Genomic DNA, 21,905 nt, shown 5'->3' with positions numbered 1-21,905 from the left:
GCGATCTGTTCTTGCAATTTGTAGTCTACGACATTTCAGATGTATTTCCACAAAGCATTGAAAAAAAAATCTAAGAAACTTTAGTTAAGTAAACTATATATTTCTTAAGGGTAGCTTTAGTGTAGCTTAACTTCTTCCAGTGTGAAATAATTGGTAGCTTGGTAAACTATATATTTTCAGAGTAGCTTCCAACACTGCTTGTGCGGTAGGTAACATGCTGGAATTAGTCACTGTGTTATATCCGATAGAGCCCTATTCTATTTGAATTTACAGTGATGACAATAAGGTAACGCCAATCAATCACGTGTATCATTTTTATTATAATATGCCAAACCATTTCTACTAGAGCTACATACATTTTTACCTGTCCTAGGTACACTTACTCATCATCGTCAATACAAGACACGCCACAAACAGGTGGATATCAATGTCACCAACATCAATGGTTAGGTATGAGCAGTTTCTTCTTGTCACATTAATCACATTAATCAATTGAGTCATACAAGGTGCATTTTCCCCAAGATCTGTAAACCACCAGCTATTGTTCATTTCTTTCTCAGCACTGACTGAACAATACCAAAAGCCTCAAATCGTAATTGTATGAAATTGCACCATAATACAACATAATTTTTAAAAGGCAATACATTTTGGTTTAGTTTTATTATACGCAACTTAATGTTTTTCCTTTCCTTTTATAATGTGTCTGGGGGGACAAAAATAGGGAAAATTAACAATTCAATGTTATGTATTACATTTTCTGTGAAGGGCAAACTGCTAAAATTAATTGTCCATAAGTGAGTGGTTGAATCTTGTACCAGTGTGTAAAAGTGTCTTCTTCACCTTAAAACAGGCCACTCAGCCACCTTAAAACAGGCCACTTTCATTAACTTCCCATAACTTCTTAGCGACAGCGTAGTTTTTGCCTTTGGCAACCACGTCCTGCGGCGCACAGCAGAAGAAGTAACGTCCGCTCAGGGGCTCGATGCCATCCTGGAGGGCACAGTGGAGTGTAGTCTGGGCACCGGATTCTGGATCCAGGAACAACAGTCTGGCTATTGGCTTGATGATGAATTTCTGCCCCAAGCTGCAGTTTCGGGGTAGCTCCGTTTTCACTACTCCTACATGGGCCAAACATAATAGAGATATGAGTTAATTGAAAGAACACAGTTGAACTGATAACTATCCAACACAGGATAATGCACACCCTTAGCCTGTAACCCATGACTTGTAGAGTGTATTTATTAACTTTAATTTAACCAGGGGAACCTATTGAGACCAGGGTCTCATTTCCAAAGGTGCCCTGAGAACAACAGTTCAAACAATGTGAGCAACAATTCAAGCACGATCACTACAAAATTACAGTTACAACATTTCAAATAAATTATGTTACATTCAAAAGGGCAGTATAAACTAATATGTACTATCAATTAAAACAAGTGCAGTTTCCATTGGTTACATTTTTTATTAAATTCACCTCTTGGGACCAAATAATTAAGTCTTAGAGTGACCTATAGGCCATTCCAGGACTGAGGGGCATAGTAACTGAAAGCAGTCTTCCCTAACTCAAAGGAGACCTGTGGAACCTCTAATGGAAGTGAGAGTGAGTTTTCTAGTTACTAGATTTCTAATTTAGAGGTGAGGCAAGGTAGTATGGGAAGGACTCGTTGTTGTTCATTGTGACAGACATACCATTTAATCATTTTGAAGGAAATGACCAACCTGGGTGAACACCGTAGCAAGTGACATTGGTCCCCTTCAGCCTCTTTGCCAGCTCGTGGTTGAAGAGAACATTGCACAGTTTGCTTTAGCAGTAAGAGTGGAAGAACTGCCAGCTGTACCTCCCAGTGCCCAGGTGTTTATTAGTGACAAGGGCATCAAAGTCAATGTTTCCCCAGCAATATGCCATGGAGCCCAGTGTGACTACATGGCCCTCAGTGCCCTCCTTCAGGTGGTCCAGCAAAAGACAGGTCAGCAGGAAGTGGCCGAGGTGGTTGACCCCAAACTCAATAGCAAAGCAATCAGCAGTGCGCCCATCCGCCACCAGACCTGGAGAGTAATCAGAGATGGTGCAATACAGTCCAATAGCCCTTTTCCACTCATGTCTTCTTTTTATTACAATATGACCACTGTTAATGAGCAGACCCCGTCTAGCCTCTGTCTTCAGGAAGGTCTCAGTGAAAGAATGCACTGCCTGGACGCTCCCCAAGTCTAACTGCATGTACACCACATCAGTGGTGCCCGTCTTCTGAAATACAAATAACAATTTGCTAGGCCTATATTTACAGGCATATCATTTTTTTCTAATGGTACATCTCACTAATGAATATTTGAAAACAAATTTGGAATAATTGATTTTCATAATATTCTCACACCCTTTTTATATCACTTATAGCAAGTTCAGCTTTCTTTTGGATGTGGCATGTCAGGATTACTCTGCAACCCTCCTGGCAAGCTCCATAGCAGTGGCTTTTCCAATGCCAGTGTTCACACCTATAGAGTGAACAAGACATGGACAGTTCCATAAGTGCAAAGCAAACCTGATTGAAACTTGATTCAAGCCCTGAGGTACAGTAGCATCGCCTACTAAAGGCTGCATGAGACAGCAACAAAGATGACACCACATTTGTACATTTAGCAGACACTCTTATCCAGAGGGACTTACAGGAGCAATTAGGGTTAAGTGCCTTGCTCAAGGGCACAATGATTTTTTACTTATAGTCCTCTCAGGGATTTGATTCAGCGGCCTTTTGGTTACTGGCACAACGCTCTTAACCGCTAGGCTACCTGGCGCAATTTAAAACAGTTCAAGGGTTATTTGATTAAAGGGGCATTCAGCAGTTGCTACATTCATTTTTGGACTTATAATTAATGATACACTACATGGACAAAAGTAGGAGGACACCTGCTCATCTCATTCCAAAATCATGGGCATTAATATGGAGTTGGTCCCCACATTGCTCCAATAACAGCCTCCACTCTTCAGGGAAGGTTTTCCACTAGATGTTGGAAAATTTCTGTGGGGACTTGCTTCCATTCTGCTACAAGAGCATTAGTGAGGTCAGGGATTAGGCCTAACCCACAAGGATTTACATGCTAAAATCACCACTGATGATAAGATATTGAGCTCTCACAATGACAATGTCATGGCAAGACTGACATTCGGATCAGTCTCTGGGAATATTGGCCTTCAAAGCAGTCAAACATTTTTAAGGACAAAATATTTTCTAACTTACCTGTTATTATTACAGACTTCCCTGCCATCGCTGGATTTGCTTTACATTTTGAGCTTTTGAAAATAGTTTCAACAAAGAGAATGTACAATGCAACTACACCAGCTGCAACTAATAAAGGTAGCATGATGGTTTTGCACGGTCGTGTGACACATCTCTATCTAACCTCGTAGAAGTGAATATAACGTGGTTAGTTGTAATGCATGTTTTTTGTTACCTGTGAGACCTAGGCTACCTATCCCACTGGTTCCACGCAGGTACAATATTCTGAACAAACCTGTCCGGATTTACTATTCAATTGCTTCGTAATGTGCTTGACTCAAAGGAGGCCGCATCTACATTTGTGTGACTTCTGCTCAGAATACCATGGTCGCATTAAAAAGACAGGTCTAGACCACTGACGCTGTGTCAACACTTGACACTTACATGTGACTTCTGCTATCAAAATATGAAGGTAATAATGCATTTAGATTATAGTTTATTTAGATGCATGAATACACTACACCAAAAGCTTTATTTTATGGCTGTTTTAAAACTAACATCCTGCAACTCTACGTATTAATGATTCATGTTCACTACTTGGTCAATTGATTTATTGATTAAATCTATGCAAATAAATTATATGAATTGATAGTTCACCCCTCAAGCTGATCAAATCAAAGTTTATTTAGCGCTGTCCTTTCAGAACCATGAAGGGCACTCCAATCATTTACAATAACACTACTCATCCTTTATTAGTATTACAAATAGAAGATGATCACTTCTCACAATGGTGCTCGTTTAGTAAAGTAAGATCAAAGCTGAATCAATGTCTTGCAAGATCACATAACAATGAATTCGCATTTTACATAACAAAACCAAATTAGTATAGCATAGTATGCATATAGGCTAATGTTACTGTTTCACCAAAAACACCTCCTCATTTCTAATGAGATTTTATGATGGTTAGTTGAAGCTAAATAGTCAAAAATAAATCTTATGCATCAAAACTCAACAGAGCCAGCAGGCAGAATATATGCTTTGATTTAAACATAATACAAGAAAGGCTACTACTTTGTTAACATCCTCTGCACTAATTCGCTCATGAAACAGTAGTTCAAGAAGATCAAAATGTATAGGCTATTCCTATGAAACTGATTGAGATCAATCAAATGATTGGCATGCAGATGCAGTTTCACTGGTAAAACGTGAATAATTATCATTCAGATAGACAGTGATGACGGCCTATTTTGAAATTAGGCATGCCTAACTTGGTGTTTGAGGGAATTAAAAATATACAATTTCCTTGACATAATATGTGTGGGCATAGGCAGACGTTGCAATTGGAGGTTGCATTTTATGCATATTTTATAACAGGGCTCTCCAACCCTGTTCCTGGAGATCTACCATCCTGTAGAGCCCTGTAATGATAGGCTATTCAATAGGCTACATCTGTCAGTACAAACTTTGATCGAGGAAATCATGACTAGTAAAGGCCCAGTTCACTACTTTTGTGAAAAAAAAGTTTTTCCCAACTACAGATGGCTATATTGGTCCTCTAATACAGGATGAGTAAAGGCCCAGTGCACTACTTTTGTTATTATTATTTTTTTAATGTTTTTTTATTCAGAATATCTTTTTATTACGATTCTTCAGGGGGTGCTGAAGGTGCTGCAGCACCCCCTGAAAAATCGTAATAAAAAAATATTCTGAATAAAAAAACACTACTTCCCGCGGCTATGGTCTAGATGCACAAAAGTAGCATTGTGATCAGATTGTATTCTGATCTGGCTGACCACTTCAGGAGGTGGTCAAGGACCCATTGTGTATGGATTTCTCCTCAGTCTGGATGCAATCAGGCAACCAAAAGTGCATACAGTGGGCGATGTCATCAGCACATCAGCACTGTCTCCAGAAAACGTGTTTCAGGAGCGAGAGGCATCTTTTTTCATTAAAGTGTTTTCTGGCTTCATAAATGCTAGCCAGCATTACTAGGAAAACAATTTATTGTTTGGCAAGAGTTATGCTATCCTGTTTGCAATCCCTTCAGCTTTGCTAGCTAGCTGGCTTGTCAGAGGTTAGTTGGCTAGTTAGCTACAGTAGTTGGCTACTGCCATCAAGTTGTTGTGTTATTATCAGATTTAGCCTGTTCCATCATTTGCAGAATGCATACAGACATTTCAATATAGCGCGGGAAAAGGGAATCCAGACACAACATGGACACGGTAGACACATTTCAATGTAGGTGTAGACGCATGACGTGTTCAAAATTCCGTGATCAGAACTCAATGATCAGAATACAAAGCTGCATAAACTGTCAAGCGTAGACATGGCCTCAGATCTGGATGCACATCTTGCACATTAATGTCAAGGTTTAGACAGGCAACACAATTCTGATATTATTTCCACTAATTGGCAGTGGTGTAAAGTACCCTTGTGTGGTGTTCATGTTTTTGTTATTCACCCAATGTTCACAGGTCTGATGGACCCACAAAATTATTGTTTTTTTAATTAAAACAATACAGATATAACAATTTATGTTAAAACACTTAATAGTTAGATGTTGATATATCAATTACAAGCAATATAGACAGCATACATGGTTGATATTTGCCATAACATTTTTTTCAAGACATGGGTGGAATAAATCATGTTTATCTTGAGCAAATATAAATGAAACAAGGTTTTCTCTCCACTATTGATGTTTATTGCTTTGGACTGAACACATTGGAAGGACTAATTTTACATACAGTATTTTATGAAAATAATAAATGAGCCCCAATGAACACAAATGAAGGCCGGTCTACACACCACATGAGGGACAGAGTTTCACTGTGTGTGTGTTGCAAAGTATTTATTGCACTTGATGCATGTGTACTGTGTCTATTTGTCCTTCTTGGGTCCACACACATCGCAGCGCTTCTTCTTGTTGCTACTGGCTGCAATCTAGAATGATGAAATAATTTAGTTCAGGAATTTTACTAACATCTCACTCACTCACATATATAGCTAAAGCAGGCCAAGGTAGGAGAATCAGACACACACACATGCAACAACATCACTCACACTAACTTCTTGTATTTGAGTTGTTGGTTCTGTGGGTCGGGTGGAATCCTTCCTTCTGTCATAACTCTCCTGTGACGATCTGAAGGATCAGGTAAGAGTGGATCCGCTCTACAGCGTGCTCTCTCTCATAGAGGAGGAGAGCGGGAAGTCGGCTGTTTTATGGTCGGTCATAAAATACACTGCCCCTATGCTCTGTAGTGTTCGAGATTGGAAAGTAAACTGTGGAACACAGAGAGACCCTTGGGCATCAAAAGTTTGAATAATTAAACAATATTTATATTTTTGAGAATGAGGGAGTGGTCCATGGACACTTAAGGTACAGTCATGTGTTTCATTTGGTGATCACATGAGGGACAGGAAACCCACATTACTGTATCTCTGTTTGTGTACACTTTTCAATTATCAGATTTACATCTAGATATTGGATAAAATGAATGAGTAAATATGAAACTATTTGAAAACACCAGCAAGGTGTAACCCCAAAGTATGCATGTAAATGAGTTTGGTCCATCTCCTTCCATCTCTCTCCAAAAAACACTGTCCCTCCAAATTAGTGCAGTCCAGAATGATTTTCTGGATGGTGTCTGGGATGAACAGTTCAAATGAAGACTTTACGTCCTGCACATGAGTAACCGCCATCCGCGTCGGCCCTGGTTGTATCCTTATCACATTGGCAGCCATGCGGGGTGGCTCATTCCTTGGGCAAGAAGACCATTAAATTTCACAATTTTTTGACATCCATATTTCTCCTCCTGCAGGCTGCTGATGGCCTGGTCCTGGGGCTGGCTGAGGGTCAATCTCATCCTCTTCTTCCAACTCACTGTCAGACTCCAACTTGATCCTAATACTTGGAAAATTCTTCATCTTCCAAAGTAGAAGACATTCCTTCCACACCAGCTTCTCTCTCTTCAAAAATGATTTCTAAGGCCCTCTGAGCAGAGATTATTTTTGCCATACTGATTGTGGTATGGATCCACACATGCAAAGCTGTTTATTTGTTGTGTCCCTCCCCCAATTTGCAGCTGGCAAGGGTAGAGTGTGGGAATATACAGAATTTCTTACAATGTATCGAAATAATGTATTGTAATACCATTGTGCAGGTTCCCGCAAGACATTTTGTAGTTTCACACACAACAAAGGGTAAAGAGTGCGAGAAAAGTGGGAGACAGACAGACAGTCTGGGAGATAGACAGGTTATTGGTGCTATGTTGAAACAGCAGGCCCAGGGAGGAGGAAGACAGAGTGAAGGCACACAGCAAACCATTTTGTTTCATTTGCCAGTGACTGGAACGAATTGCAAAAATCACTGAAGTTGGAGACTTTTATTTCCCTCACCAACTTTAAACATCAACTATCTGAGCAGCTAACCGATCGCTGCAGCTGTACATAGTCCATCTGTAAATAGCCCACCCAATCTACGTACCTCATCCCCATACTGTTTTAATTTTATTTACTTTTCTGCTCTTTTGCACACCAGTATCTCTACTTGCACATCATCATCTGCTCATTTATCACTCCAGTGTTATCTACTAAATTGTAATTATTCACTCCTATGGGCTATTTATTGCCTACCTCCTCATGCCTTTTGCACACACTGTATATAGACTTTATTTTTTCTACTGTGTCATTGACTTGTTTATTGTTTTATTGGCTTGTTTATTGTTTACTCCATGTGTAACTCTGTGTTGTTGTCTGTGTCACACTGCTTTGCTTTATCTTGGCCAGGTCGCAGTTGCAAATGAGAACTTGTTCTCAGCTAGCCTACCTGGTTAAATAAAGGTGAAATAAAAAATAAAAAAATTAATTTGTACTTGTTTTCACCTACACACACACTTCCCCACACTTTTATTACCCTCGGGTCCAGTGGACCCAACTGTAACCCCACATATGTAATATAAATGTGTAGGGGGGTGCACAGTGTGTACTCAATGAAAATTGGTTATTTTACATGTTCTTCACAGAAAATGAGGCAAGGCAAATGAGTCTCAGGTTGAAAAAATAATTCATTGTATTATTTTTCTTTTAGTAAACATTGAAAATGGGTCCCACAGACCCGAACACCACACAAGGGTTAGGCAGAATAACTTTAAAGTACTACTTAAGTAGTTTTTTGAGGTATTTTTACTATTTACATTTTTGACAACTTTTACTTCACTACATTCCTAAAGAATGTACTTTTTACTCCACACATTTTCCTTAACACCCAAAAGTACTCGTTACATTTTTAATGCTTAGCAGGACTATGAAATTCAGACACTTATCAAGAGAACATCTCAGGTCAACTCTACACCCTCTGATCTGGCAAACTCACTAAGCATCTGCTTCGTTTGTAAATTATGTCTGAGTGTTGGAGTGTGCCTCTGGCTACCCGTAAACGAAAAATAAAAAATAAAATGGTGCCGGCTGGTTTGCTTAATATAAGGATTTAAAAAAAAAAAATTATACTTTGACTCTTGATACTTAAGTATATTTAAAACCAAATACGTAAAGACTTTTACTAAAGTAGTATTTTACTGGTTGACTTTCACTTGAGTCATTTTTTATAAAGGTATCTTTACTTTTACTCAAGTATGACAAATGAGTACTTTTCCCACCACTAAAAGTAGTCTTTTGACCAATCACATCAGATATTTTCACATCAGATCTTTTCAGAGCTGATGTGATTGATCAAAAGGCAAATTAGTGAAAAATAATAATAATAATTGGTCTCCCTGTGTAAACGTAGCAATTCTGACCCAGGAGGTGGTCAGAGACGCATTGTGTGGATTTCTCCTTATTTTTCCTCAGTCTGGAGTCTACATACATTAGCAAAAAATGATAAATTAAGTAGTCCTTGGTTTTGTAATCTAATCGAACTCAGATAGGCATTATGTATCTCACCTAGTGTTTAGATAATTAATGGTCATCCTAGAGTGTGCTGTGTGAAATCTTGTATAGCTTTTTCATCATACTCAGGCCTACACTTTAGGCTACTAGTGTACCTGCCAAAGCATCTCTAAACTGCTAATCTTCCCAAGGTAACTTTATTACTTTATTTTAGTAACAGTTGGCCTATGTCTGATTGCATGAAACAGTGTATAGCCTATAAGAAATGTTGTGTAGACAATACAATAAGAGGCAAAGATGGTATGGTGTGTATTTTAATTCCCTTTATTACCAGTGGCTCTGTTTATTGAACTTGACTGTGGTGGGACAGAGACACTTCCCCAGAGACATATCACCTAGGCCTAGGGTTTTTCTGGAATAGTTAAGTAGCAGTCTTGACACAAGGGGAGAGGATATGCCAAGCTTTTAAAAAAATTCAATATTCAATCAATCGATTCAATCTTTTCAGTATAACTTTGACTTTCACCCACTGCCACACTTAAGAGTAACGGAATGGAACAGATTTCCAGCATTCAATTGGACTTGAATACATCTCTGTAAAAAATTATCAGGAAAAGCAACACGTTTTCAGGATTGTCCCACCAGGGTTTTGGCCCTGATTAATACAGTGAAAAGCAGGGTCTCTGTGTTTGCATTAAGACATGCCACAAAGTGTCTCACTGACTTCCCACAATTTTTTGGCCACAGCTTCATCTTTGGCGTTGGCATTCACCTTCTGTACTGCACGCACAGCAGGAGAAGTAGCATCCACTCAGAGGCTCTATACCCTCCTGGAGGGCACAGTAGAGTGTAGTCTGGGCCCCAGATTCTGCGTCCATATAGATGAGCGAAAGGATAGGTGCCGACATCATACACCACAAGAAGCTTGAATAGCGGCCTATTTCTGTCTTGACTGCTCCTGTGACAGAAAATAAACAGAACTAGTAAGCATACTGTATATTTCTGCACAGTTACAGTACATACCATCCGGCCTTGCTTACATGCTATAAAGTGTTGAAGCACTGACCTGGACACAAGCTGTAGCAGGTGACATTTGTTCCCTCCAGTCTTTTGGCAAGCTCGTGTGTGAAGAGCATATTACACAGCTTGCCATGACTATACTTCTTAAACAAAGTCCAGTCAGATTCTCCAACAGCCAGGTACTCAGGCAGTTAAAATCGATTTTGCCATACTCATGAGCATTGGAGGCGACAGTCACCACTCGACTCGGACCGCATTCCTTCAGACGGTCCAGCAGCAGCACAGTTAACAGGAAGTGGCCGAGGTGATTAACGCCAAAGCTCATTCCCACGCCATCCTTTGTCTTGCCACCATTCATAAGCCCTGCATAAAGAGGACCAATGTTTTCAAAAGAAATACACTTTCACTGCTTTGTTAATGCAGGTTTGCTGTATATTCTTTTATGTCCTACACCTGCATTGCTTGCTGTTTGGGGTTTTAGGCTGGGTTTCTGTACAGCACTTTGATATATCAACTGATGTAAGAAGGGCTATATAAATAAATTTGATATTAAGAAACAGACTTCAGGAAGGTCTCAGCAAAAGATCGCACAGACTGTAGGCTTCCAAGGTCCAGCTCCATGAACACAACCTCATTGTTCCCAGTCTCCTGAGAAAGTAAGAATGACCAGTCAGATGCTCTGTGTCCCTCACTTTATAGAGTAATAAACCAACCCGTCAACAAATTAATCAGCTAAAGTGACCAGAGCACAACTATCTGTAAAATGTGAATGAGGGACAGTGTGTGAGGAGGAGTAAACCTGACTGAGGGGAACTACAGTAATATCGTCCATGTATGATCCACTGGCACCCCCTCAGTCAAAGACATGTAACTACAGCAAGGTTCGACTGTTTACCAGACATCTGGAGTGAGACATGGATTCTGACACCTCTCTTACCTTCTTGATGTCACTGATGGCAGCTTCTGCCCTTTGCTTATCTCGGCAGGCCATTATAACCCTGGCACCTCTTCTGGACAGATCTATTGCTGTTGTTTTCCCAATGCCCGTGTTAGATCCTGGAGACACCATTGGGACACACCCACATAGACGTCTAGTTTATGTCCAACGCCAAATGTTTTAAATACAATTCTACAATTGAGCAAAGAAATGCGGAATCAGTCCCATATGAGCACCAATAATAACGGTACATAACATTAGATAACCGTCACTTACTGACTGTACAAGACGATGAATAATTGCCCACCATTAGTGTCACATTGTTTTACAATGCACGAACTCACCAGTGACGATTACAGTTTTCCCATGCAACTTGGCATTGCTTTTGCATCTTGGTCGTTTGAGATACCAATTACGAAGTACATAAAGTGCGATGAGTCCAGCGCTAACAAGAAGCAGTGTGAACATCTTCGTACAGTACTTTTTCTCTGACTGGGCATAAGTATGAACTACAGCGGCATGGGAATCGATGTAGCTGTTGCGCTAGGCAATGAACGCGCCCTTTGTCCTGGCACTCCCTCTTTATAAAAGTTATGCAACAAGTAGATTATGGTTCAAGAATTTGGCTGTCTTCCTCGTACAATAACAAACATCCTAGTTGACCTCAAACCTACACTACATAGTTCAAAGCTACACCGGAACAAACATAGCTAAGCGCAACGTTAATACACTGTAACAAACATTGAGTTACAAGCTACTCACAGACCATGGTAAAACGTTAAACAATGCGGCCAAAAATGAGTGTATTTACTGCATGTATTGTAGCAAACAGAGACAGTGCAAAACGCCTTTCGGTTCTTGAACCCGTCTTGGCAAACGAGTTTACCTAAACAAAGGTCGCTACATTATCTCCTCAGTTTGGGAGTGTCCCCCCACTCTTAATTTTATGAAGTCCCTCACATGTACACAACTCTCCAATGGCCTAACAGGCGTCATCCCACTCCTGACACCATTGTAGCAAACGATGACATGGAATGTCCCTTTGTGGGTCTCCCAGGCAAGCTTGCTAACCACTGCTCCAATAAGGTTAACCCATTTAGGGGAGATCGGCACTAGCTTACCTAGGAAAGGATCGCTACAGTATGTACTATGTAGCCTACATCTACAATTGGTTGTTAGCAACAAATGAAATGACAGAAGCCAAAGTGCTCACGGATGCTTGTTCTTAAAAACCTTTAGGTATTTACATTATGACAGACAAGAAACAAAGTCAAAGTTGATTTGTATTTACAGAGTACATAAACATTTGATGAGTTATTTCTAAAAACAGACCATTTACTATGTTGACATAGTATTGAAAAAAACTGCACTAACACATTTGAAAACTACTGCACAAAATTCACATGAAGCACTGTACAGATTTAAGCCAAAATGGCCATAATTTGAGTTTGCATACAGAATCCTATGCTTCCCTTGTTCTGTTGAAAAAGAATTCTTGATCATGTACATTTGTGTGTGGATATTTAAACACACACACACCCATGTATGTATAAGCATGGATGTGTACACATACGTTTGAATATATAGCTGCTACATGTAGTGCAATAGTAGCAAAACAAACATCTGAACTACATTTTCAAATACAGTACACAAACTAAAATGATAAAGAGCAAATAAAAGTAGCATTTGCAGAGAAAGAAGTATCATTACTGGCACAAAATACAACTAGTTGGGTACTTTACAAGTGACGTTGCTTGTTTTTTTGCATGTCTACGATAAACCATCCCTTTTTTCAATGCCAAAGTTCTCCATTTACAAAAAATATAAATTCTATGTGCAACTTGCCCACAAAATATGAGCCTTAAAAATACTTAATTTCATGCAAATGTATGAACATAAAATAAGAAAGCTTTCCCTTTTTTATACAGTATACAAGTACAGCTGCTGAGCCTGGTTCTGTTGACGTGGGAACATAGAGCTAGGGGACAGGGTTAGGTTGTGTCACTGGCACTTGGTGGAGCTGGGAAGTGTGCTTGTCAGAGGGTTCTGTTTCTTCCTGGCTCTGGGAGGTGGCAGTGGAGGTGGTGTTTGGGGAAGTCAGAGTTTCCTCTTTAGGCTGCTTGCAGGCAAACTCTGTAATACTGAAGACAAACTGCATGCAGCCCAGCTTGACGAAGCTGCCGTGGTGGAGCAGGGCAGTGCCCTCCCAGCCTGCCCCACTGCCCCCAATCAGACTGGAGCTGCTGGCCTTGCAGTCACAGCAGGATCTGGAAGAAGTCCCTTGACACTGGCTCATCACCCCCTCCTCTAGCACCATGGGCTCCCCCGCACCTTCCACTTCCTGTTTCCTCCTCTTGCAGCGCTCTGTGGGTAAAAGACATTACAAACAATCAGACCGTGTTAAAGCAAGGTCCGTCTCTGTTAAAGCAGATCCGTCTCTGTTTTAACAACATTAGGAAACATGCCATCATGGTCATTACTAAAAGGTGAACTACTTCCTTCCTGTTTCTATAGGAAGCGATGACAGAGGAGCTCCACTCACTGATAATGTTCTGCACTTTGGAGACCAGGCTGCTGGAGGGGCTGGGGCCAGTCTTCTCAGAGAAGTCACAGGAGTACAGCACATTGTCCACCATGGTCCCGTGTTCACTGTAGTTGAGAAGCTCATACTGCTTGGTGTTCTGATCGAGGCAATAGAAATTACAAAATAAAATATTCAATTTACAGAGCAGCTAATAAAATAATCCCTCAAGCAAGAAAATAAAAATCTGAAACATATTTATACTTTATTTCTGTACAAGTCACAACTTATTGTAAAATTGTTTCCAATAGCAAGAACATGTTTGAATGTGAAATAAATGAGCCACCCACCTCATCATAGAAGATGCATGCATGTTTGCCTGACACATAATTACAATGACCATAGTTTGTAAGGCACACGTCCATGTCAGCACCTGCAAACAACAAGACACAGCCTCAAGTCAGCTAAATCTGCCAGGGATGGAAGACACCATTACATGAAAAGGAGTTCCTGCTATTGGGTCATGTTGGGTTATCTGGGACTGAGAGTGAATCTTACCAGTTCCTATGTACAGGCTTCTGTAGCACATACTACAAGCTCCTCCTTTCCCAGTCAAAGGATAAAACACAGCCCTGGCCTGGATATCCTTGTTTTGTGCTGAGAAAATAAATAAAACATTAACTTCCTCAAAATGATGCTTTATACAGAACAATCAAAGTTAACAATATAGGACAAACTAATTCAAATGAGGGATGAAATTACAAACATGACGATGAAAGGGGGATAGAAGCAACGGACGTCAATAGAAATGGAAAGAATGATTGGCGTGAAGACGGCGAGGTAGGGTTAGTGAGGGAATGGCCAGTGAGTCAGAGTGAGGTAGCGAGATAGGGAACACTGGGTGGTGGTGGTCTTGATAATGAACAAGGGTTTCTTACCTTCCGTAGGCTGGGGTTGTGGCACAGGAGGTAGGCTGATACAGCTGCTCTGTGGAGGGGAAGGAGCTTTAGGGCCAAACAACTGCTGGATCCTCTGCCAGGCCAGGAGTTCAATAAACTTCTCATCTAGACTACTCATCTGAATCTCTGGAAAATAATCAAAGTTAGAGATATAGTGAATTCAGTTAGTGTGGATCTAACTTCTCCTCACCAATTATTCACATGTGAAACCAATCAAAATGTCGATCTTATTACGTCAGGTGAGACTTACCACCGTGGCAGTCTGCCACAGCCTTCAGACAGCTGGACAGGTCTCCCATAGAGAAAGAGCTGGGGAGCAGAGAACCACTCCTGGGGGTCACAGCATCAAGACTGACTTTTCCACCTGCTGGGGGGGCAGTGGAGCCCAGCTTGGTCGTGCCCTTGATCTGGTATGGTGTTCCAGGTAGGGTGAGGGCACGGGTCGCTGCGGTGCTGCTGCTAGTGGTCCGAGCAGGGCCCTCAGTGCCTTGGGAGGGTCTGTGAGGTGGAGAGGGACATCTGGGTTCTGGTTTGAAGGGACTGGTGCATGGGGATGCTGTCACTGCACAGGGTCTTAACAGGGTTTTCTCAGTCTTGACCACAGCTCTTCCAGTGTGGTTGGGTAACTCCGGGCCAGGGGCTGCTGGTGTCTGAGGAACAGGCCTATCAGGACCCGAGGGCTCTCTCAGTTTGTGGAGGTCGTCCTGTCTGCAGGCCTCTGAACTCCCATTGGTCCGAGCCAGCTGCTCCAGAGGACTGTTAACATTACTGGGCCCACAGTAATGACAAGGCTTCTCTGTACACATGCTACACTTGCCTTCTTTGAGTGCAGGCGCCCCCTGGGGGCAAAATGCTGCACTGTCAGCCTTAGGCTTGGAGGCTGGCGACTCTGTCCTGTTAGAAGTGCACACTGCACCGTCCTCCTCTGCTGTTCCACAAGGTTTGATGTCGGCCTTGTTCATTTGCTCAGAGTCCCACTCAGATGATGTCTTCTCCTTCTGCTTGGCCGATAGATGTCTCACTATGCTGCACTGGAGTGTGATGACGTCGCGTAGCCACTGGGAGACAATACAGGAAAACAAAACACATTAAATCAGTATTAAAGACATTGGATTTGCTTATTATCATGAGACATTGTATATCACTGCTGCGTAACGCTCCAGTGTGTCCTACCTCCTGTTGCTCGTCCTCGCTCGTTAAGTGCTGAGAGGGTGTAAGATGCTGGTGGGAGGATTCTGGACAGCCGTTACAGATCAGCTCCCCGTTGCGGATCCCAGCAGGGGCCATCATGGCCGGGGGACACTTGTATTGGGACTTTATAGCATCAGGGACCTGTCAAGACACACACGATAGATTGAGTTACAGGATGTGACAATGGTGAACACAGAGGTGGTGTGTTATATTTCACAGTGACTAATAGGCTGACCTTGAGGGTTTTCTTCAGGTGTGTGTGGGCTCCTCGGCGAACGGGGGGGTTGAGACGATGCACCCGCTGCAGGAAGTCCACCTTGATGGCGTGTTGGGACATCCTGTCTTGAAACTGGTCAAACAGCTGGCAGCGGCCACTCAACGTCAGGCTCCTCTGCTTCAGCTGGGAGAGAGGGGCACAAAAACCAGGTCAATACCATTAAAACTTCATGTTTCAACACGTGGATGTGTGTGACTATGAGCTTACTTGCAAAACCGCACTTAATAAAGGTGAAATAAAATACAAAAATGACTTACCACCATGTGCTCTATGTGATTGGGGCACATCCACTTTCCCACGGGCATGGCAGTAAGAGGGGGGTCCAGACAGTCCATGTGGAACAAAAGGGGGCAATAGTCACACTGGATTAATGGTGCCAACCTGCAGCTCCTACAACACAAACAGAGGAGATTGACAAAAACATGATGGGTTAGATATACGACTGATGTCAAACAAGTAGACTGCAAAATATCCTCAAAATAGAGCTAGGGTTAGTTTGTCCTAATAGTTTAGTGAAAGAGGGGATCACTTGAGGACAAGAGATGAATGATTTTGAACACTGTCTGGAATCCTGGCAGTGTATCTGTGGTAGAGACCCCAAGCCAAGCCCCAAGGCTCATCATTCCAGAATATATAAAATGCTCAGTGAGATAGTTTGAATTCCCCCTTCTCTCTGGCCAGTCATGTGGTTCTGAATTCTGTGGTATTCCTGACATAGCCATGGCTCTGATGCCAGCCCAGAGGCGCTCTAGAGGGTCAGAAATAACACATAGCAACATTGTGGTGCCTCCGAAAACATGTCAAGACAAACTCTACAACTCTTCTAACTTTTTTAAATTTTTTATATATAAAAAAAAAATGGGGTAGCCGGTCAGTCAGGCAACTGTTGAATACATCTCCCCCGGCCACCATGATCAAATAACTAACTAGCTTTAAGATTCTCAGCCGCACAACCCAATACAAGGAAAATATTAGAAAAGAGAAAAAAGAAACTAGGCAAATATTACTTTATATCATGATTCTAGTAGACTGCTGTAAAAACAAAACAAACAAAACAAATAAGACAAAACACAAACTCTGTTTGGCATTCAGGAATGCCTTCAAACAAAAACGTCTGCTGAACAGATGTGTACTGCTATTGAATCCAAAACCCTGTTCCAATGGGGTGCCTGCCTCTCATTTAAGACCAAGCCATGCGTTCGGAAAGATGATAGTCTGCATACTGTTATGTCTCCTTCTGTCGTTTCCTTTCCCTCTCCACTGGGAGACTGTACCATTTTCCTAGTAATTACAGCTCCTCTTTCCACATGCAGTTGAGAGTCCTATAATGGTGCACTGTTTGCTCTTTTGAATGCTTTACTTAGCCCAGCCAGAGAAGATGGCGCTGCATTCAATATAATAAATGGCATATTGTATATTTTCATAGTAAACAGCTGAAATCGTGTGTGATCTGCATATAATAGGACAAGATATCTTCTTTCCAGATTCGTTCTCCAAGCTTAGTAAGAATGCAACATCTGGTGCCCCAAAAATCCCAGTTAGCCTACACAAAAATTAAGTTCAATAGAAGGCACTGATATTTTGTCATTAAAACACTGGCCTTGCTGTTGTCCATACCTTCCACAGGGATAGCAGACCTTCACTGGCAGTGGGACCAGCCCATTGTGGTCCAGCTCGTGCTGCGGTCGCTTCACATTCTTTCCTGTCATCTCATCTCTCCTCCTCTTTTTACTGGTTCCTGGAAGTGCAGTTGTGCAGGTGAGCTCATTGGGGAGCTGGAACTGCGTGGGGTTCCTCTCCATGGCAGCAGCTATCAGAAGGTCAAAGGGCCTCTTGAGGTGTGGGGTGGAGCTCTCGGGCTCCGAGCCCTGGGCGTCGTCCTCCACGTCTAGCATGTCGTCATCCATGTAATTCTGCTCCGATGGCGTGGGGGTGTCTGTGGAGGCGGTGGAGGTGGGGGTGTTGGGTCTGCTGCTGGGCCTCCTCTCCAGGAGACGGACCTGGGCAACTGCTGTAGCCCTCAGCCCTGTGGTGCCTCCTACTGCTGCCGTGGGGTCCAGCCTCAGGGTGCCTGAGGCAAGCTCTAACTCTGCTGCAGGGGAGGAAGACTGCTTAGACAGCTGGCGCTCCAGCAGACCATTAATCTGCTCCTTCTTCAGCTCCCGCTTCTATGACACAAGAAAAACATGTAAACAGTCTGAAAAGCACTGGTTATACTAGTCTCACCAACCTATCCAGATGAATGAAGCACTCAAGATAACACTTAACAAACAAAAAGGTTATTTCTCCCCATGTTTCAGACTTAACTCACCTTCCTGCGCACCATGCAGCGATGACACATCCAGTCTCCAGGGGGCAGCATCTCCTTACTCAGGGGTGGGTTGCTGCAGGTTCAACACAAGTTAAGCATTAGCAAAACAGCTGGCAAGGAAGTTCAATGCAAATCAGCAATTCATAACATCCAATGCCCTCACAATGTAGCCTAGTTTACAATTTCCAGAGGTATGGCATTTTCCAAGGCCATTTTTCTCAATTGAAATGACTGAAAATGCTAGAGACCTGTAGCCGATGAAAGCCAGGTGAGAGGGAATGAATTCAATAGGCTCTTTTTAGGCAGAGTTCCAAGGCCCCTGGGGACACAGTCTCGTGATTCAGTGGCAAAAGTATGTGCTGAATCCATTGAAAAGGCTGCTGGTCCAAAACTAACATGGATTCATTCAAGCTTTCCAAGAAAGACAAAGACTGCAGTGATGAGCACCACAAGAAAAAGGAGGACCACAAGATTAAATAAACAATCCACTTTCCTCAGCAAAAACCTTTCATGATCGATGAAACCGTTGTGGCAACAGCTGAACGGCACTGATAACACTTTCCTAGAAGAAGTCTTAACAATGAGCAAAAAAAATACATAAAAATAACCCTGCAGAACTCATAGGCAAAAATGATATACTGTAGTGCAGGCTATGAGGATAAAGGCCTCTGCTCTGGTAGGTGCCTCATGCCACCAGCTCTGGTCTGCTTAGCTCCCAGCAGCACATGCCATGGTTAATGATTATTCATATCGTCAGTGAGGCTGCACTGCCAGGTTCCCAGAGCTCCTCACTGCTTCAGCAGAAATACTTGACTAAACCTCACCAACATCCGCAAGCTCATTACATACTGGAAATGGCTGTTAGGAGACGAGTAAGTGGCGTAGACAATGCATGCAAAAAAGATGTCATCCTTGACTGAAGAGAAGCAAGGCTAAGTAACTAAGAGCAGAATTGAGTGCAGACATGTCTACAGAAAAATGGCCAACAACACAAGTCATAGTAGTTATGTACAAAAGGTACAGAGTTTTAATATGTACAAAGCTACAGAGTGTTAACATGTACAAAGCTACGGAGTGTTAACATGTACAAAGCTACGGAGTGTTAACATGTACAAAGCTACGGAGTGTTAACATGTACAAAGCTACGGAGTGTTAACATGTACAAAGCTACGGAGTGTTAACATGTACAAAGCTACGGAGTGTTAACATGTACAAAGCTACGGAGTTTTAACATGTACAAAGCTACGGAGTGTTAACATGTACAAAGCTACGGAGTGTTAACATGTACAAAGCTACGGAGTGTTAACATGTACAAAGCTACGGAGTGTTAACATGTACAAAGCTACGGAGTTTTAACATGTACAAAGCTACGGAGTTTTAACATGTAGGTCTAAATAATAAGGTGGCAGAATATTTTTGAAAAACAGTCTACAGCGCCACAATTTGGCAAAGAATGTGCATTAGATTAGCCAACAAGAGCTACTAGGAGCTTGTCTGTCAGTAGTCAGCTACCCACAGAGTTGTTAGACAACCACACATGTAGCCAAGCTCCTCAACTACTTCAAGGATATGAGTGCAGACTAGTTTTAAATGTTTTATTTAACTGACTCATTACTTCAAAAAGTGTAAATTCTTGTACCTGTTGGTCCTCTGTTGTTGCATGCTTTTTTGTTTGCTGAAATCCATACTTCGTATTTGATTAACGTTTTATTCAAAACTATGGATTTCAACAAAGTTTCGCAAAAGAGGACAAACATAGGTACATGGTAAGGGTTTAAGAATTTAAATTTTTAAAGTATTGAAGGCTCATTTAAAAACACGATTGTCTGTGCTCAACTCCATGGAGTCGTTTGGGTACTTGGCAACCACAAATGCTGCCTTCCTTGCAAGTTGGTAGCAACACCGGGAAGTCATTACTGTAAATTGAAAGATATAAGCATACCAGCACTGTAAATGAAAGGCGGCGGGACAATGATCACAACAGAGGAGGTCGCCTCCCTCTCTGCAACTGTCACAAGTGTCGTGATTTGTGGCTCTCCCTGCTCTCCGGGCATTTTTATCTGGTTTCCGACTTCTTTTTTCTCCATCTTCAGACTTGGGAGGCGCAAGCAATGCTTGTATTTGCTAAAATATCAGGGAAATAGTGCAGTGATAGATCTGGTTAGCTACCTACATTGTTGCACCGTATTTACTGTAGTGGCAAGTCTGCCATACAACAACAAACCACATTTAAATGAACTACAATGTACTAATTTCAGTCAATGGTTTGAATTGATACGGTTTGGTAACATGACTTCTGGCAGAGGTTAGCTAGAAAGAGCAATGGCGTCCAGCAGTTAGCTAACGACGTTAGAGAGCTTAGCTAGCTAGTAGTAACGATAGTTAGCTACAAACATTGCACTGCCACTTCGTCCTATATACCAGCTAGTGAGTTAGCTAAATACTACTAGATAAACAACACAAACATGTTATAACCATTTGTCATCGTGATAGTAACAGTAAAGGCTTTACCTGCATAAGACCACCAGAGGTGTCAAGATCATAGACAATCGCTGGGGTCTCCATTTTATCCCACATTCAAACAGCCGAAGTGAGCAAACAATCAGAGCTCCGTTTATAACGAATCCTTCAAGCAGATTATTTCCTAAAACGACAACAGTCTTGGGGAAATAAACAAGTCCCTATTAGTTAACTAGTTAATGGTTTTTGGAAAACATTATTTGTTGTTTCCGAGGTAGATTCAATACAATGCCTCCCTTTACAGTTCAAAGACGAAGAGTCGTTTCTTCATGAAATCCTTAGCTTGGTCAGCCTTGAATTGTTGATCTTCCACGTTGTCCCAACCGTGTAATGCAAAAAGACAAAGTACTCCTCTTGTTTCCAAATTGGATAAAAGATATTCGGCGTTTGGCCTTAGTCCTTACTGAGGCCTAGCTTTGTACTGTACATGGTGGTTGTGCTTGTCCCTACGCCTGTGGTTGAAGCTAACGTTAGCTATAATGCTGTTTACAGAGGCATATTTGATCCCTTCCATAATAAAATAATATAATCTTACACCTATAGCTCACATACCTGACATATAATTGCAAATAGATGAAGTATTATCCTTGTATATCGGGGGAAACAGCGCAGAAACTGTAGCTGGTATTGTTGTTATGAATAAATGCTAGCAAAGCATCAGCCCTGACAGTGCTAGCTTCATCCTCACCATGGAGTTGGCGCAAATTTGCGTAGAACGACGCTTTGAGCATGCGCTCTACCACTGCTTCCTCTCATCTTAGTAGAGGCAAAAATGGGCGTTTCGAATAAAGCTTGAGCTTTGGATATGATAGAAAATAACATTGTAATCCGTGGTAAATAGTTGTCATACATCGTATCAGGAATGTGGTTGTTCTGCTAGGATGATCACCGATTGCAAGTTTGTTTATTGCTTTTACTAAACTGACAAGAAAACAAACTTCTCCTCGCTGCCTCGTTCCCTATATTTTCAATAGTACATCCTCCTACTTGTCCTCGACCACGAGTAGCCTAGGCCTAGTAGAAATTCCAGTGAATCGTCCTGACTATTCATAGGAATTATCAAGGAAA

At 41.8% G+C, this 21,905-nt stretch overlaps 1 protein-coding gene and 1 pseudogene across 3 annotated transcripts; both read right to left on the bottom strand.

Moving 5' to 3' along the window:
• Positions 1–9,412: 9,412 nt before the first annotated feature.
• LOC139535412 (dehydrogenase/reductase SDR family member 13-like) lies at positions 9,413–11,595 on the bottom strand (annotated as a pseudogene).
• Positions 11,596–12,323: 728 nt separating this feature from the next.
• Positions 12,324–21,524, bottom strand: LOC139535399 (PHD finger protein 12-like). Of its 3 annotated transcripts, none has more exons than XM_071334780.1 (14): positions 21,390–21,524; positions 20,829–20,977; positions 20,260–20,441; positions 18,318–18,390; positions 17,624–18,174; positions 16,264–16,396; positions 15,965–16,129; positions 15,712–15,870; positions 14,789–15,596; positions 14,518–14,664; positions 14,138–14,236; positions 13,930–14,012; positions 13,601–13,739; positions 12,324–13,422 (listed from the first exon to the last, which is right to left on the bottom strand). In XM_071334780.1, the coding sequence occupies exons 2-14, from the start codon at positions 20,892–20,894 to the stop codon at positions 13,037–13,039; spliced, it is 2,991 nt and encodes a 996-aa protein (XP_071190881.1). In that variant the 5' UTR covers positions 20,895–20,977; positions 21,390–21,524; the 3' UTR covers positions 12,324–13,036. The 3 variants fall into 3 exon arrangements, with proteins under 3 accessions (XP_071190881.1, XP_071190872.1, XP_071190863.1); XM_071334771.1 differs by lacking the exon at positions 21,390–21,524 and adding an exon at positions 21,080–21,161; XM_071334762.1 differs by lacking the exon at positions 21,390–21,524 and having other exon boundaries at positions 20,829–21,033.
• Between the last annotated feature and the right edge of the window lie 381 nt (positions 21,525–21,905).

Source organism: Salvelinus alpinus, chromosome 1 (assembly GCF_045679555.1).
Source record: "Salvelinus alpinus chromosome 1, SLU_Salpinus.1, whole genome shotgun sequence".
In the NCBI taxonomy this organism is placed as follows: Eukaryota; Metazoa; Chordata; class Actinopteri; order Salmoniformes; family Salmonidae; genus Salvelinus; species Salvelinus alpinus.
This window is presented reverse-complemented; position numbering and strand designations above follow the sequence as displayed.